The sequence below is a fragment of the Pieris napi genome, chromosome 5 (assembly GCF_905475465.1).
Source record: "Pieris napi chromosome 5, ilPieNapi1.2, whole genome shotgun sequence".
NCBI classification, from domain to species: Eukaryota; Metazoa; Arthropoda; class Insecta; order Lepidoptera; family Pieridae; genus Pieris; species Pieris napi.
This window is the reverse complement of record NC_062238.1, coordinates 13,241,412-13,257,329: the sequence shown is the minus strand read 5'-3', so window position 1 is coordinate 13,257,329 and position 15,918 is coordinate 13,241,412. Positions and strand designations below refer to the sequence as shown.

General features: G+C 34.9%; 2 protein-coding genes across 4 annotated transcripts; one reads left to right on the top strand and one right to left on the bottom strand.

The window, feature by feature from the left end:
- Positions 1-3,935: 3,935 nt before the first annotated feature.
- LOC125049397 (GTP-binding protein 10 homolog) lies at positions 3,936-5,327 on the top strand. Its single transcript, XM_047648646.1, has one exon. The coding sequence runs from the start codon at positions 4,104-4,106 to the stop codon at positions 5,268-5,270; it is 1,167 nt and encodes a 388-aa protein (XP_047504602.1). The 5' UTR covers positions 3,936-4,103; the 3' UTR covers positions 5,271-5,327.
- Positions 5,328-5,400: 73 nt separating this feature from the next.
- On the bottom strand, positions 5,401-15,547 carry LOC125049396 (BTB/POZ domain-containing protein 9). Of its 3 annotated transcripts, XR_007117002.1 has the most exons (16): positions 15,296-15,547; positions 14,746-14,839; positions 14,428-14,591; positions 13,510-13,573; positions 13,077-13,233; positions 11,451-11,550; positions 10,585-10,713; positions 9,975-10,134; positions 9,497-9,719; positions 8,203-8,362; positions 7,984-8,111; positions 7,133-7,372; positions 6,981-7,059; positions 6,498-6,612; positions 6,206-6,424; positions 5,401-6,173 (listed from the first exon to the last, which is right to left on the bottom strand). XR_007117002.1 is itself a non-coding variant. In XM_047648644.1 (15 exons), exons 2-15 carry the CDS (start codon positions 14,825-14,827, stop codon positions 6,279-6,281), a joined length of 1,947 nt encoding a protein of 648 aa, XP_047504600.1. In that variant the 5' UTR covers positions 14,828-14,839; positions 15,296-15,547; the 3' UTR covers positions 5,401-6,278. The 3 variants fall into 3 exon arrangements, 2 of the variants coding, with proteins under 2 accessions (XP_047504600.1, XP_047504601.1); XM_047648644.1 differs by having other exon boundaries at positions 5,401-6,424; XM_047648645.1 differs by having other exon boundaries at positions 5,401-6,424; positions 6,498-6,597.
- Positions 15,548-15,918: the final 371 nt, after the last annotated feature.

Below are 15,918 nucleotides of genomic sequence, written 5' to 3'. Positions count from 1 at the left end.
TTACAATTAAATAATCAAAGACTGGAAAAGGAGTCATTATAGTCAATAAAGTTCAGTTTACATTTGAAAAATTAAATAAATAAATATTTATTATTATTCTCTTACATTAAGTGTAACATAAATTACATTAGTTTTTAAATTATGTCCAATGCCGTACCATCTTCCGTGGGCAACTTCATTCTGATAATTTTGTGTAACAGTGCGCGCGCATCTTAAAATTTCACTCTCATCAATTTTTCATAACGCGCCTAAAGAAGTATAACTTCAAAAATATCTTGCTAAAAGTTATACGTACTTGGGGTGGATAAATAAACCACCATTTTACATATATTTAATGTTTTGTTACGATCACAAAAATAATATAAAGAAGTAAACATATGTGAATATCTAATAACAAGGCACCAAGCGCACTGACAGCTGACCCACGTACCTCGGTTACGCGTGCGTACACGCAATATACGCGCGAAACATGCAACACCAGTTTTATGTGCGAGTAATTATAAAAAGATATCGACGTAAAGTAATAAAAATAAATAACATTAAATAATACACGATTTTTGAAGTGAAACTTCTTTATGGACGTATGGGAGAAATTTTGTAGCAAATCGTCACGTTTTTCGGTTACGCGCCATGTTGCTTTTTGAAATCAAACTTCACTTCACTTTATTTATAATGGCGACATCTGTGTAAATCACAATTCCGCCAATGTCACATCAAACTTCTTTATCGGCGTTGGAAAAAAAATTACCGTCACATGTTTCGTTTACGCGCCATCTTTTTCTTGTCCCTACCACGGTTGATCCGAAGATATTCGAAGCCATTAAAAACAAAATATATAATAACGATTACAATGGTAGTAATAATTCTATTACAATTAATGAAATTCTGTAATAATCTTAGTAGTAATAAGGTAAAATGAAATAATTGTATTTGTTCATGTCTATGATAATAAAAGCCTTTTGTTAAACTTTATTTAATTTAACTTTAACCAATTTCTGTAAAGTTGCATATAGTAGATCATTATAATAGTAGTCCATTGAAAAGTTACATTTGGGGTTGCGTTTTTTAGAGGACGCAATTTTATTTATGGAACATGTAGGGGGGGTCAATACAAGCTTAACTCCAAGTTTGTGGGGTTGGAATGCTTGTCCCCCGGCCGCCATCTTGGATAAAGGGGTCCAAAAACCATGTTTTTGGCTATATCTCCTGAACTATCCATCGTACATTAAACTTGTAAAGACACATTTTGTAGCAAATCGCTGTGTCTACGATTATGTCCATGTAACTTTTTATCATAAATCCAAAATTCAAAAAGTTATAAATAAAAAAGTGATAGCTAGCTACCATTCTAATAACTGATTGATAATATAATTATGTCGAAGATTACCATATCAGCAAGTTGTCTGTGGAATAGGCCTACTAGGAATACCAATAAGTAAAATTGTAGGAATAAAAAAAAAATAAAAAAAAAATAAATTTGGAAAATTTGTTTAAAATAAACGAGAGATCTTAAAAGTAAGGTAAAACTGCTGTTTTGATCGGCTTGTCATCAGCATTGACGCACCTAGTCAACTTTAGAAATAGAAAATATTTTCACTTTTTTTACTTATAACTTTTTATTTTGGATTTATGATAAAAAGTTACATAAACATAATTGTAGGCACAGCGATTTGCTATAAAATGTGTCTTTACAAGTTAAATGTAGGATGGATAGTTTAGGAGATATAGCCAAAAACGTGGCTTTTGGACCACTTTTTCCAAGATGGCGGCCGTGGGAAAAGGGTGGCGACCCCACAAACTTGGTTTTAGCTTTACACTGACCCCCCCTACACATCAAAAAAATAAAATTGCGTCCTCTAAAAAACGCAAGGTTAGGCCTAAAAAATGTAACATTTCAATGGACTATAGATCATTTTTCGAAAAATAAGGTCATAAAGAAGTTTCACTTCTTAAGCCCCATCCACACGCTTGACAAACAATGGCAAACAGCTAACAGCAAACAGCAAACACGGACGTGTGGATGGGTGTTTGTCGTTGTTTGCCTGTTTGTGTTTGTGTTGGGCAGTGTTCGGCATCGGTGTCGGTTTATCTTGCCAGATCAAAGGATGTTTGGCAAACAGTTTGCTACGTATCCACACGTTTGGCAGCGATCAGTATGCGCGCGAGCTTGCGGGAGGCGGACGTATTTACTTGCTACACTTTTTCGTTGGCGCGCAAAGCGTAAAAAATGTCTGATTGGTCAGCACCTACGATTCTGACATTTCTAAGTAACTTTTAAGTAAAATTAAAAAAACACGGCAAATTAAAGCCCAAATAATAGATCTAAAGCCTTGTACGCTTTCTATGTATTTTAATCATCCACCATCGTCTTTGCTTTCTTCTTTTTTTCCTTTTTTCTTTTTCTTGCTTTAATTTATAATATATAAAAGAAAGTCGTGTTTGTTACAACACTTATAACTCGAGAACGGCTGGACCGATTGCCTTGGTTTTTGATTTGTTGGATTTGTTTCCGTCCCGAATAGCAGAATAAGCAATAAAATATCGGATAAGTTATCGAATAACAATAAATAAATAAATTAATTTTATGAATACAAAAACCATATGGTGCCATCTGTTGACAAAACTACGCATCATTTTACGTCGAATTCGTGTCAGTTCAAGAAATTCCGATCTTGAGGTGAATGAGGAGATGCATAACCATGCTTTGATCCTGATCAAAAGATGTTGGATATCACAAAGTGCTTAACATGCAGTATCGCCATATTGACGCTAGAGAGAAGATGCCTAATGTGTAAAACTGCCATTCTTCTTTCGCAATGGCAAGCAATAAAACATTTCTGTATTTGCAAAAGAGTTGTATTAATGTAATACTTAACATTAATGAAATCCTAAAATAAGTTAAATTAAAGTAACAACGATATTATAAGGTTGTAGGGCGGAACGAAGTTAGCCAGGTCAGCTAGTTTATAATAAAAATATGTCAACCTGAAAGTAATAGCTGCCACAAGCTCGTCGTCCGCCATGTTTGCCGATTCGGAATGTTATGAACGTTCGCCAAGCATGTGGATGGCTGTTTGTGTTGGGTGATTGTGGTTGGTGTTTGGGACTTCGTTTGCTGTTTGCGGTGTTTGTGACAAACAGCCAGCGTGTGGATGCCCCATTACGTATGTACACCTAGTACACGCACACATTTTATGTATATCGGTTCACCTTTGCGAGTATAATTATTTAAACTAATATGTGCTCTGTCTGTCTAATACGGCGGACGGCCATAGTCTAAAGGTGATATCAGACGGTTCATTTTTTGTTCATTTTCACCTTTCATTCGGTACATTTCACTCGAAATGAAATGTCTGAACAAAAAATGAAACACGAGTGCCGAATGAATTCATTAGTGAACCGATCCAACAGTGTTGGATATTGGCATCCGGTATCTTTCATTCCCACTCCGAATGAACGAGAAATGAACGGTCTGAACACTGAGAGAACGTTCATTCGGATTCGGCCATTTTGTTTCGAGTCCTGTAGCCGACGGACATCACGCTGTCGAAGAAATTATAATTTTTTTTTCTGTGAGTATTATATTGTTTTCATGCGGCAAAATGGTGTTCAAGTGGAACGATCAAAATACATTACTTTTTTTTAAAATAAATTTCTTCTTTCAATCCATGGTCGCACCCACCACCGTCGACGTTTTCTTTGCTTCTTTTTTGTCAACTCTTTGATTAAATGATCACAAATTAAACTAATTCCAAGACGTACGACTTCATTCGATGACATATTTAAAAGAAAGAACAATGAATGTTCATTTCTGTATCATTTCGTCTAAGCCGTGTGAACATAGAATGAAAAAAACTGAAGCATTCACTCGAGTGAACAATCATCCGAGTGAACCGTCTGATATCACCTTAACAGCTGTTTGTTTACAAACTGTCAGTACTAACTACTAACTACTACAGTTGAGTAGCCACATAACCTAGAGGCTAGAGCTAATATTGGATTTGACTTGTTAAATATTTAAATTAAATCATACTATATAGTTTGAAAAAGACATTCTATATGACCATAAAAGTATGAATAATAATAAATAATAGCCTGCCGAGATGGTTCTTCTTAATAGAATATTGTTCACTGTTAAAGAAATTAAACGTCCTCGTAAATATTTGCGCAGCAAGTTTATAGATACTGTTAGGCTTCATGTGAAGGGTGGAACTGGGGGGACTGGATTACCAAAGTATGGTGGATTGGGGGGTCAAGGCGGTTGTGTTTATTGTGTCGGCAAGGAGGATGCTAATTTAGGTAAAATTATAAGTCAACATAGAGCAAAAACTGTAGTTGCCGGACATGGTGAAGACAGCCGAAAAGTCAGAATAGTCGGTGCTCCCGGTTCAGATGTAAAATTAGAAGTTCCATTAGGAGTTACAATCTTCAGAGAAGACGGAAAAGTTTTGGGATCCATTGACAAAGATGGAGAAACTGTTATTGTAGCTCGAGGTGGACCCGGAGGTACCCCGGAAAATAGCTTTCTAGGCCACTTTGGGCAAGTACACCATATTCGTTTGGACCTTAAATTAATTGCAGATATTGGGCTGGTAGGGTTTCCAAATGCTGGTAAAAGTTCGCTTTTAAAAGTGATTTCAAGAGCAAAGCCTAGGATAGCTAATTATCCATTTACAACAATTAAACCAAATATGGGTATCATTCAATTTGAAGATAAGAGACAAATATCTATTGCTGATCTACCTGGACTTATTGAAGGAGCACACATTAATATTGGTCTTGGCCATAAGTTCCTAAAACATGTAGAAAGAACAAAACTCCTTTTGTTCATTGCTGATGTTCAAGGCTTTCAGCTAAGCCCTCGTCATCTTAAAAGATCATGCTTAGAAACTATTCTCTTGCTGAACAAGGAATTAGAACTATATAATCCAGAATTGCTAGATAAGCCTGCAATTTTAGCTGTTAATAAATTAGATTTAAATGGAACAGACACTATTTTCAATGAAGTGAAAGAATCATTTAAGGACATTGATAAGTTCCTGAAGAATTCAAGAATGCCCGCAGAAATAATACCTGAAAGAATAATAAGATTTGAAAACATTATAGGTATATCTGCATTGGAGAGAAAGGGGATTAATGATTTAAAAACCTTGCTAAGAAACAGGTTGGATGATTATGCCGAAGAGACTAATGCAGATATAATTGACGCCAGTGAGCTGTTAAGAAGAAACAGGAATATTATAGTAGAGAGAGGCCCACAAATTACTTAGTTTTTTAAGTATATTATATGATGTTGTCAAAGAATTTAATAAAGATCAATAAATCTCCTTGTACATTGTTCTTATTTGCTCAAATATTATAAAGCTAGAATAAGAATAGGTATAGTAAATAAAAAAATCATCATTTTAAACCTTTTAATATACATTTTAGTTTGATCCTATAAAACTAAATATCTCATTTTATACATTTGATTCTATCACAGACCATTCCTGGACTTGCCGACTCAGGACAACGATATAAACAATCAATCCAGTTGTAACTAATCGTACCATATGGGAATATTTTACATTTTAAATGTTTCATTATCTTATACCTATAATTATAAAATTAGGCCTATATTCCAAATAATCTCAATAATGACTTATCATAATTATTTTAACTAAACTTATAGGTAAGGTTAATAAAATTTAAATCTTTTTACAGTTTATAAAGTACTAACGTCAAAATGTAGAGAATTTATAAAGTATGAACGTCAACATGGCCACATTTTTTGTGGTGGGAAACGTTTATGCGTGTACTTCTTAGAAAAAACTTAAAAAATTACTCCTTTACTTTAAAATCTAAAGACTGGTTTAGTTATTTGCCAGGAACTAAATGTGCACAAATAATTTGCTTTCCAGTTCACAACCCTAATAAACCAGCATTATGAACAGTATTGTTTAAATTCCGATTAAAACACAAGACTCAAACATTGGTTACTACTAATACAAAAAAACAATTTATGCATCTCAACTAACATACATTTACATACACCTTAACTATTATGCGTTATAACTTATAAGACTAAAGTGATATTTGCTTAACAACACGTTTATAGACTAGACATTAGACAACACTAATAGACTTGTTTAAAATTAAATAAATGTAACATAAAATCTCTCGCCAAACTCGATTTACCCGCAGTCTTTTTTGCGAATCATTCGATTTGCCTTTGCGCTAAAAACATCACTTTTCTCGTCATCTCGAGTCTTTTACCAATTGTTCAGAAGGATTACCAGTTAATCCAACGCATCGTACCTCTCTTCCGCCTCGGTGGCCGTCTCGGCGGGGGGCAGAGCCCTACGCGAGGTGCCGGCTTCCGGAGGAGGACTGCCCTCCGCCGGAGGAGAGGGGCTGTCGCGGGTCTCGGCAGCGTTGGCTTGACCTGCATTCATAATAATTGGTTAGTCGAGGAGATTGCGAACATTGTTGTGGCGAATGAGATAAACAGAACTGACCGACTGGTGCGGGGCGGGCTTCGTCGGGACGCTGCTTCTTCGCCGCGGGGTCCTCGCGGTCGACCTGAGCCGGACACTCCAGGTGCACCAGGTGGAACACCTGCACGTGATCAAACTCCATGCTCCGTATAGACATTATACACGACGCCACACATTTCAATTATAATGAAAAAATTGGTAAAATGCAATTAATATGGGCCAAACAACTTTGTCGAGACTAGTTATTCAGCCATTTTTTTATAGAATGGGGGGCAAACGAGCCTACGCGACGCCCAAAAGGGCAGTCAGTCCAATTTTAGTGGGTGCGTTGCCGGCCTCTTAGGGAAGGTATACTCTTACTTTTAACAATTGAAGTTCGTATATCTCATTTTGCTAGTTCGCAAAAGTGTGTTGTGTATCGGAGTGTGGAAGATTCTAGCCATCGTGATGCTGATGAAATTTTTAATTGAGACCAAGTATGCTTTGACCGTGTTAAATACTCACTTCATTGACGGAGTTGTTGGTGCCGACGATGCGTATTATGGACACGGGCCGCGGAGAGAAGTAGATCACCTGCCACGATCTGTTAACATATATATATCTTTATTATTTGAGCCAAATATATCTCGGTCCGGTGTCGATAAACAACATTAGACCTGCAAGTATCCCTCGTGCGATCGGCGACCATGTCCCAATGCCAATAGTTGAGCGAGACCTCCACGTAGTACGAGTAGTGGCGGTAGTCGCAGTCCCACAGGAGCATGCGGATAGACGAGAGGAGATAGGGCTGCGCCAGCTGGACCACGATGGCGCCGGATCCCAGCTGGTGGCACGTGTAGCCCTGCTCCCAATCGTAGTGCTCGGTGTCGCCGTTCAGGAGGGCGTTGCGGGAACGGCTGATACGAGATTACAAATTTACATCATCTATTATTATCTAAAATGTAGGGAATCTCCGAGAGATAAATTCAAGAAAATTGATATACTAACCTTTCCCTCGCAATATATTTATGAAAATATTATGTATGTATACAAAAATAGTGATAAGTTTACTAGAATAGAACATACGCACAATGTTTATACTCGGAACAAACGCAGGCTGCAATTTCCCCGTCCTAGACTATCTAAAGTTAGTAATTCTTTTTTGGGAAAAAGGGATACTCTTCTTTAATAAAATCTCAGAGGTTCTTTTATTTCTGCCTTTTAATAAATGTAAGAAATGTATTAAAGAAAAGCTGTGTAAAAAGGCTTACTATAAAGTTAACGATTATCTAGTGGATAAAAGGGCCTGGACAGGCTACTTATAATTAAATTGCGATATTTGTTTTAAAATAAGTGTTGTTTGATGATTTGCTATTTTAAAAGAGTACCGAGAGTTTTTTTTATAAGTCTTCTCTGCCGATGAGTAGGGATGTCTACCGATTCAAATTTAATGACGTGGAATAAGTGATACCTATATCTTATGTTAAACATATATTACCGGGTCTTAAAATATTTGAACCAAGCTCACCTGATCCCTTCGATGACGACGGCGGACAGTTCCACCGTGGCGACGTTGTGCAAGGGCTCGACGAGGCCGTCGCTGAGGGGCGGAACTCGCGTCGTGTGCATCGCTTCCATAGATACCGCGTGAAACACCTGACGGACAGTCGTACGTACGTTGACATTTCTTTAGATCTACTTTATTGAATCGATGCGGTCAAATTCACGTGAGACGATGATTTGTCACCTTATTGACAGTATTGCTGGTGCCGACGATCTTGATGAACTGCACCACTCTGGGCCCGAAGTAGAGGTTCTGCCAAGAGCGGCAGAAGTAGTTGCTGTGGTCGATCACGCGGACCCAGTCCTTCTGGTCCACCGACACTTCGACGAAGTACGCGTACGACCTGCTCGCGTTAAACGTTACTTTGAAATAGTTAATTTCTTAGCATTTAGGGGCCCCTTCCTTTATATCAAAATTCCCAAATCTATGGATTGTGAGATAGTTAAATTATCCAGATATAAACTAGCAAGTCACATAGAAAGTACCCTAGCCAAATTGAATTTCGAATCTACAGAGGCAATACTACATATCTTGGTATGACTTTTGGTGCGTTCCACTAAGCGCTCACGACGATCAAAATTCTCCTTTAGCCATTCCACATACCGACCGCGGTCGTTGTGATCACGGCGAAAACGTCACTCATGACGTCATGACTAATGCTCACGCAACGCTCACAACGACCCATCTAAAGAGGTGGGTCGTTGTGAACGTTGAGAATAATTTGGCGTAATTTTTGAAATATGATATTCAAAGCTTGAAGAAGAAAAATAACATTATATGATTCTGAAAGAGAAACTGTAGTAGAAGCTATCGTTTCTGAAGCTGAAGCTGCTCGTGCAGAAAGAGGTAAATATAATTATGCAATATAAGTTTAATACAATTGATTTTAGTTTATATTCAACAGCTATTTATACATTTTTCCTGAATAATGGATAGCATAACTCAATAAGTAAACGATATTTATTATCATTAATAATATATAAATTTGGTAAATTTATTTTATTAGTAGATGTATTTTTTGCAACTGAGCTATTAAGAATTTACATGAACGCCCGAAACGCTCCATAATCCATTCCACTTGAGTTAACGACAGTAACATTCCCAATCAAGTGGAATGGGGAAATCAGCGGTCGTGAGCGTGAGCGTTGTGAACGCTTAGTGGAACGCACCATTTAAGGGTTGATAAACTAACACAGACACAGTGCACGATCTTAACAACTTTCAGCTTCACTCTCAAATACATGCGCATACACACCTTTTCACACACTCACTCATTCACTTCGTTTTTACACTAAATTCTTATTTTTTATTATTATCTTTTTTTTACTGTTTTAACCATGTACCACGTAATAATTGTTTTCTAATTACCCACAACGCAGGGCCTCCCTAGTGTGGGGACTAGCGATATATGAATAAACAAATAAAGTTTTTATTATTATATTATTATTACGGAACACGGATCGGACGCCGAGCTCACCGATTGTCCCTGTCCCACAGGAGCAGTCGGACGTGGTTGATAATGGTCGTCGTGGCCAAGCGGACGATGATGCCGGGATTGTCCGGGGCGTCGGATATGGTGTGGCGGGTGTACCCTCTCTCCATGTCGTAGTTGTCCGTGTCCCCGTCGAGCAGCGCCGATCGCATGTCGCCCGTTATCACCCGCGCGCCCCGTTTAGTGGTCGCCACGTTCTCTTCGGGCACTGACCAAATATTATTAAAAATAATACATTTTGATTCAAATGTCACGGAGGAGTAATTTGGTGTTTGTTAGGCGATAAGATTATTTTTATTACATAGCTTTTTTTCTCTGTTAAATTGCGTTTAAAGTAATAAGAACTTGTAGCATATATATACATATATATATATAACAATAATAAGTAAAAAATATACACATCTCGGGCTATATTCCTTTGAAGGATCGAATATACTTAGTATTCGAGTAGAAAGAGACATACATAAAAGTCCACGATGGGGCAGATCCGTGGTGCTGGTCTGCGTCTTCTCCTGTATGGCGTCCAGCAACATGTCCGGCGTCACAAGGGTGAAGGGCCGCACTACAGTCAGAAGTTCTTCCAGACTCATTAGAGTCAGTCGAACGCATTTCAAGATCTTCTCCTGTTAAAATCATTGCCTATCTTTATGAAATCAGCATGGTCTACATCAAAAGAATTAACCAGTTTTTTAAGTGAAACTTCTTTAGGCGCATGAGGGTAATTTTTTTACAGGTAAAACGCAATAATAATATTAGCGTCACGAAGACGTGCAGCATTTTTGTCGAAGTAAAGGGAAAGATCGATTGAGACCGATTGAGAGAGAGTGAGAAAGAGCGAATTACCTTATAGAAATTTTAAAATTAAAATTTTGTAAAGAGAATTTATGATATACCTATTTTATGTATTTATTTTATGTATGTATTTTATGTATTTTATACTTTAATGACAATTAAATTAACACGTTTTTTTAATTACTCAAATGTAGTTTAATTAATAAGAATAGAAGTAGAGTCTGAGTTGAAATGAAAGCCACATTCTTAAAAGTGATAAATTATTTGAAATGATCGAATACCACATGCGCAACGCCACTGTCCGATTTGACCCACTGCTGGTTGGCATTGAACCAGCTGCACACAGCCTTGAAGATGTCCACTTCCGGAGCAAAAAACGAGTCTCTCTCCAAGAGGCCTTGTAAAGCTTCCTGATAACATAATTCATTAAATTAATTGAATTTCAATTGAGCTGATATGGGCCTGTCTATGTCCTTAATATTTTAATTTATTAATACATGTTATATGCCTTGGCTTTGAATATTTTTTTGTATTTCTGGGAATTCAACATGTGATAAACTCAAAATAACTTAATTCATAAAGGTAAATCAAATTATGGCAATGAAGTCAACAAATGCGTAAATCTGCACATATAGTATTACTAGCCGTTTCGCGCCCGCTTTGCTGGACGAATTAAAATAAATTTTATGTTTCATTATTTTATTTTATTTTTCATATTTTTATTATTCTTCTTTTTAACTTCCCGCTAAGAAAATTGAAATATTTCGAAAATCGAGTTTTTAACAGATGTTGACGTTTAGAGGTTCTAGGAAGCCTCCCCGAATGTTTCCGCGGTGAAGTCCGTATGGATAAATTTTCATAAAAGTAAAACAGCAATAAAAATGAAGGAACGTTGGAATTTAATAAATAAATAGCCATAAACCATCTAGGAAAAATTTCGCATCGAATGGTGGTAGTTTCATGTCGATACGATCAGTGGTTTAAGCGTGAAAGAGCCTCAAACGAAGACCATCTTCATTATATATATATAAGATAGATTTACAAACATAATATATGTTTAGCATGAATTTTACTCTCACTTTTTGTAGCAACTTTTTAATATGAACTAAAACTTTTATATTAAAAAGTTTAAATGAATGTGACTTACAATTGATAATTGTAGAAAAGTGTCGTGTTGCAAAACTTCAGTGGCATTCCTATCCAGAAAGTTGAAGCAGTAATCCATCAACGCATCTAGTCTGTAGAGCCTGCAAATGATAAGCATGTAGCAAATTTAAACACCTTTCAAAGTCATATCAAGACTAGAAGATCATCATACATATTTATTTTAAGCATTTATATAAGGTCTTACTTTAGATAGATCTCTTTTGTCAGTAATTTTTAGTGACCGTAATATTTTGGTAATAGAAGAATTCTATTATTCCTTTATAAAAATAAATAATATAATTTTACTAAGAAAGTGGGAACTCCCTATTAGAAATTCATATCTCTTAAAAAAAAATAAAAAAAAAACATTATATAAAGTCTTCTAGAATAAATGAAAACGAATGTTTGATGTTTTGCCCATTCTTCTCAAAACAAGGCCTCCTGGTAGTTTTGCGAACGGATGGCGTAGTCTTGCTCTTTCGCGAATTTTGTAAACGTTTTTGACATTCATAAGAGATGCCCTAAGACGCATCTAAATTGAATAAACGTATTTTGATTGATTAAATAATTGCACAGTCTCATAGCTTATAGATTTTTTTTTTTAAATTTTGCGCGGCTTCGTCAACATAAGGAAAATCGCTCCATTGTGGAGACTGGAGATGTTTGAATTGCTTAACTGATAAGCTACTATGGAGAGATTTATTTATAATCTCTTTAATAAACTATAAACATAAATATTGTTTAATTATCATAATTTTGGTTTCTTGGTTAAATACAGATTGCAAATATTTTGAAATTGACCAAATTCTGGATATTAGTGATTTTATTTTGTCAATTATGAAATCAAAATCAATTATAAAATCGTAAATACGAGAAAGTTTCAATTTAAATCTGTAACCAGTCTAAAACCCGGCTGTTTCTTTCATTTTTATAAGTGATATCTTCTTTCTTCATCTTGTACATTTAGCGTTTGTAAAATGAAGGTTTTAAATAGTAATTGTTAACAGATTTTGCTGAAACCAAGAAGATAGAACAGTTGAAGTTTAAGCAGGCCTCCCTCTGCTTGAACTTTAGCAGTCGTAGTTTGGATATTTCAATCAAAACAAAAGAAGCAGGTTTCATATCAAATCGGCCGTGTAGACAGAGTTCGTGAATATTGTTAATAAAGATAAAAAAGAGCAATAGACATAATATAGGCCCGTGTGGGACGACGCATTCGTAGTTCTGGGCCAAAGCCCATTTGAGTTTTAACTATCTGAATTCTGTTTGGCTTTTGCTTTCTTAAGAGTCAGGCAAGACGCCTTTATGTAGCTGCTTATTAAATCAAATCAAGAGAATTTCAGAGATATAATTATACATTTTATGGGTTTAGTGTTGATTCCGTGTATTCCAGTACTAAAATTAGTATAATGTGTTCTTAATATATTGATGTTTCATCTGTTATGCATGGTTATAATTTAAATAATTTAAGAATAATTATTAGGAATGGAGGGAAATGCTAGAGTAAAGTTAGTGTGAAAATTTCATTGGCTAGTTTTGGCCCTCCAACTAGTCTATTATACATCGTAAACAATTTTTATAAATATAGATTTATCATATTGAGCCTTTTATGTTCATGAAATCTTACCGAGCAGCATCCAAAACGGCACAGACATTTCGCAGGGCCAACACTTGTCGCAGGTAATCAGATATAGCTGCTTCCAACTTCTGGAAGTTAAACTGGTGTGCTAGCCCCAACATATCGAGTACTGTGTCTTCGCGCAGCAACGAAAGTCCCATGTGGCCTACGCAAAAACAGGATATAAAAAGAATTACTGGGACTTGTAATACAAGACATTCCATATTATTATTTGTGAATAAATAAATATTTTGAACTCAGACATATCAATTTAATTAAATTTGTTTAATAAATAAATAATAAATCTCCCAATGCTTATAACTGCTACTGCTAGTATCTATTGTACTTTAGGCCTTAAAATAGGACCATAATATTTTTATTATGATATCAACTAAAAAATTTCTTTGAAATTGTTTTTTTCAATTAGTATACATATATTCACCTGAATAGACATATCTTAGGAGAGCCTTGAATGCTTGGAGTGGTGCCTGCAACTCCACCTCAGACTAACAAAGAATAAGTTTATCAATAATATGACAAAACAAACAACTACATATTTTTATAAATAAATAGGTTTGTTTTATTAATGTTGAGGAGTAATTAAAATATTTATTAGTAAAATTCCTTTCTGTTATGTTAAAATTGTTGTATACTTTATTTATTTGAAATGTTCTTGTATTTAATTTAAAGTGTAAACTCTGTGTAACGACACTCAATCGTTAAATGGGAAGAAGAAAAATCTGTATTAGAAAAAGTTTATTTCAGACTAGTGTTAGTAATTACAAAAAAGAATTCTTATTTGAAAGCGCGCATATAGTCTGTTATTTTCGTGTGACGTCTTTTGCTGCACCAGAAATTTTGTTATATTTTATTCATTTTGCGATATTGAGGCATCTTCGTGATAAAGCACGTGCAAGCAATCCCAATTTGTAAACAATAGGTCGGATTCTTAGAAAGTTTGGTACGTATGATGCAGACAGTGGAGTTTATTATGGGCTAGGACAATAAAGCGACAAAAGAACATAAACAGCGCCGGAGTTTTAACTAATTTCAGTAACTTAAAAAGTACTTTTTATTATTTGTCGTTATTGAGGGTGTAATGCTATGTAGAGTATCACTGTATGGAAGATAAGCTAAATCAACCAAAGCTGAGTGAATTTGACGCTTTATGGGTTTTGGTATTAAATCGAGGGATGTTACATGGAGTTTACACTGTATATGAAATTTGTACTGTATATTGTACTTTGGACTATATAAAACCATTAAAGATGAAATGTATTTTATTTAGACATAGTTTGTACTGTTTTGTCTATTCATTAGAGCTGCAATTAGAATGGCATAATAAGGAACAGTAACAAACTTGACTGGACTCCCTCATTCCTCCATAAAGCAGAGCCCTAAAGTAGTCACTGCTTGCTGCCAAGATCACTTTATGTGCAGGAATCCTTTGCCCCTCCACTATCAAAGTCACATCTGAGTACTCTGATGACAGGCACAGAGACCCAATGTGTTCAGACAAATGACCTGTAATATTAACTTTACTATTCAATACTTCTATGATGTATACTGATTGTTTAAAAAAAACAGTATCAAGATGGAAATAAATATAAAACTGATATAAATTTCTAGATTATAAGTTAAATCCCTTAATACAAAAAGTACATCTAATTATACTTACTGATATGTTCTATTTCACCAACACGGCAGCTACAGTTACTGTCGGCCGGCATGTAGTGGTGTTGACTAGTCATTTTATCCATAATGATTAATTTCTGGAATTGTGTGTAAAAATTACCATTATTGTTATACCAAGCTAAGCTGATATTTAGGCCTTCTTTTCAGTGTATTTGGTATTTGTTCATTTGTAATGGAAATGGTAATAAGAAACTCTGCATGAATGATAATAAGCAATATTGCAGGAATGGTAATAAAAAGTTGGGTTGGTACCCTTGTACCTAAGGGGAAGGAATAACAATGTGACTTTAATATAAACAACAACTTTAAACTGCTATTATAAATAAACAAGGATCAAAACAGCATACTTCATAAGATTTTATATTCTATAACAATGACTGAACTAGGAATATTTTTTATAACAAAATTTCCAGATGAGAATAATTAATGCCAAGTTTAGAAAAATATACAAACTCTATTACAATATTTTTGGTAGTAATAATCATAAAAGCTATTCCATATTGTTACGAAATCTAACTTCAATAAAAATATACCTGATGAAAATCACTTAAAATCGCTTTCCTTAAGTAGAAACAAATACGACACAGCACATTTTTTCTTGCCAATTACTTGTTCCATTCATTTCATTCACTGAAAATGTATACCAAAAAAGAGTTCTCAGTGTATTTTTATTATAATTATACCAAAATTTACATGTAAATATTAAAGACTTGATTGATAGTAGATACATAAATATTTTGATGTTCTTCCCATCTCCATTTTATTTGTCTATTCCACGGTCCACCTCTTTTCACTATGAGTTCAGGTTAATATATATATAGATAACCTTCGAATTAGAATATCTATAGTGATATTATGTAATATTATTAATATTTTATAGGTCTGTTTAAAAAACGGAATATAATTACAAAACTGTGTTACAACATTTTATCTTGACCTTTTATTATTTGTGTATATTTCAATGAATTAAAAAAAAAAATCAAAAATTTGCTCTTTAAATATTCCTAATTTAATATACACTATATTTATAATTAACATAGTCTATATCGACGGAAACGGAAGTTGTCACAAAGTACAAACTAGAAAACTTTATATAGCTATACTATACCCTATATACCATTTGAAAATTATAATGATTTTATATGTAAAAAAGCCA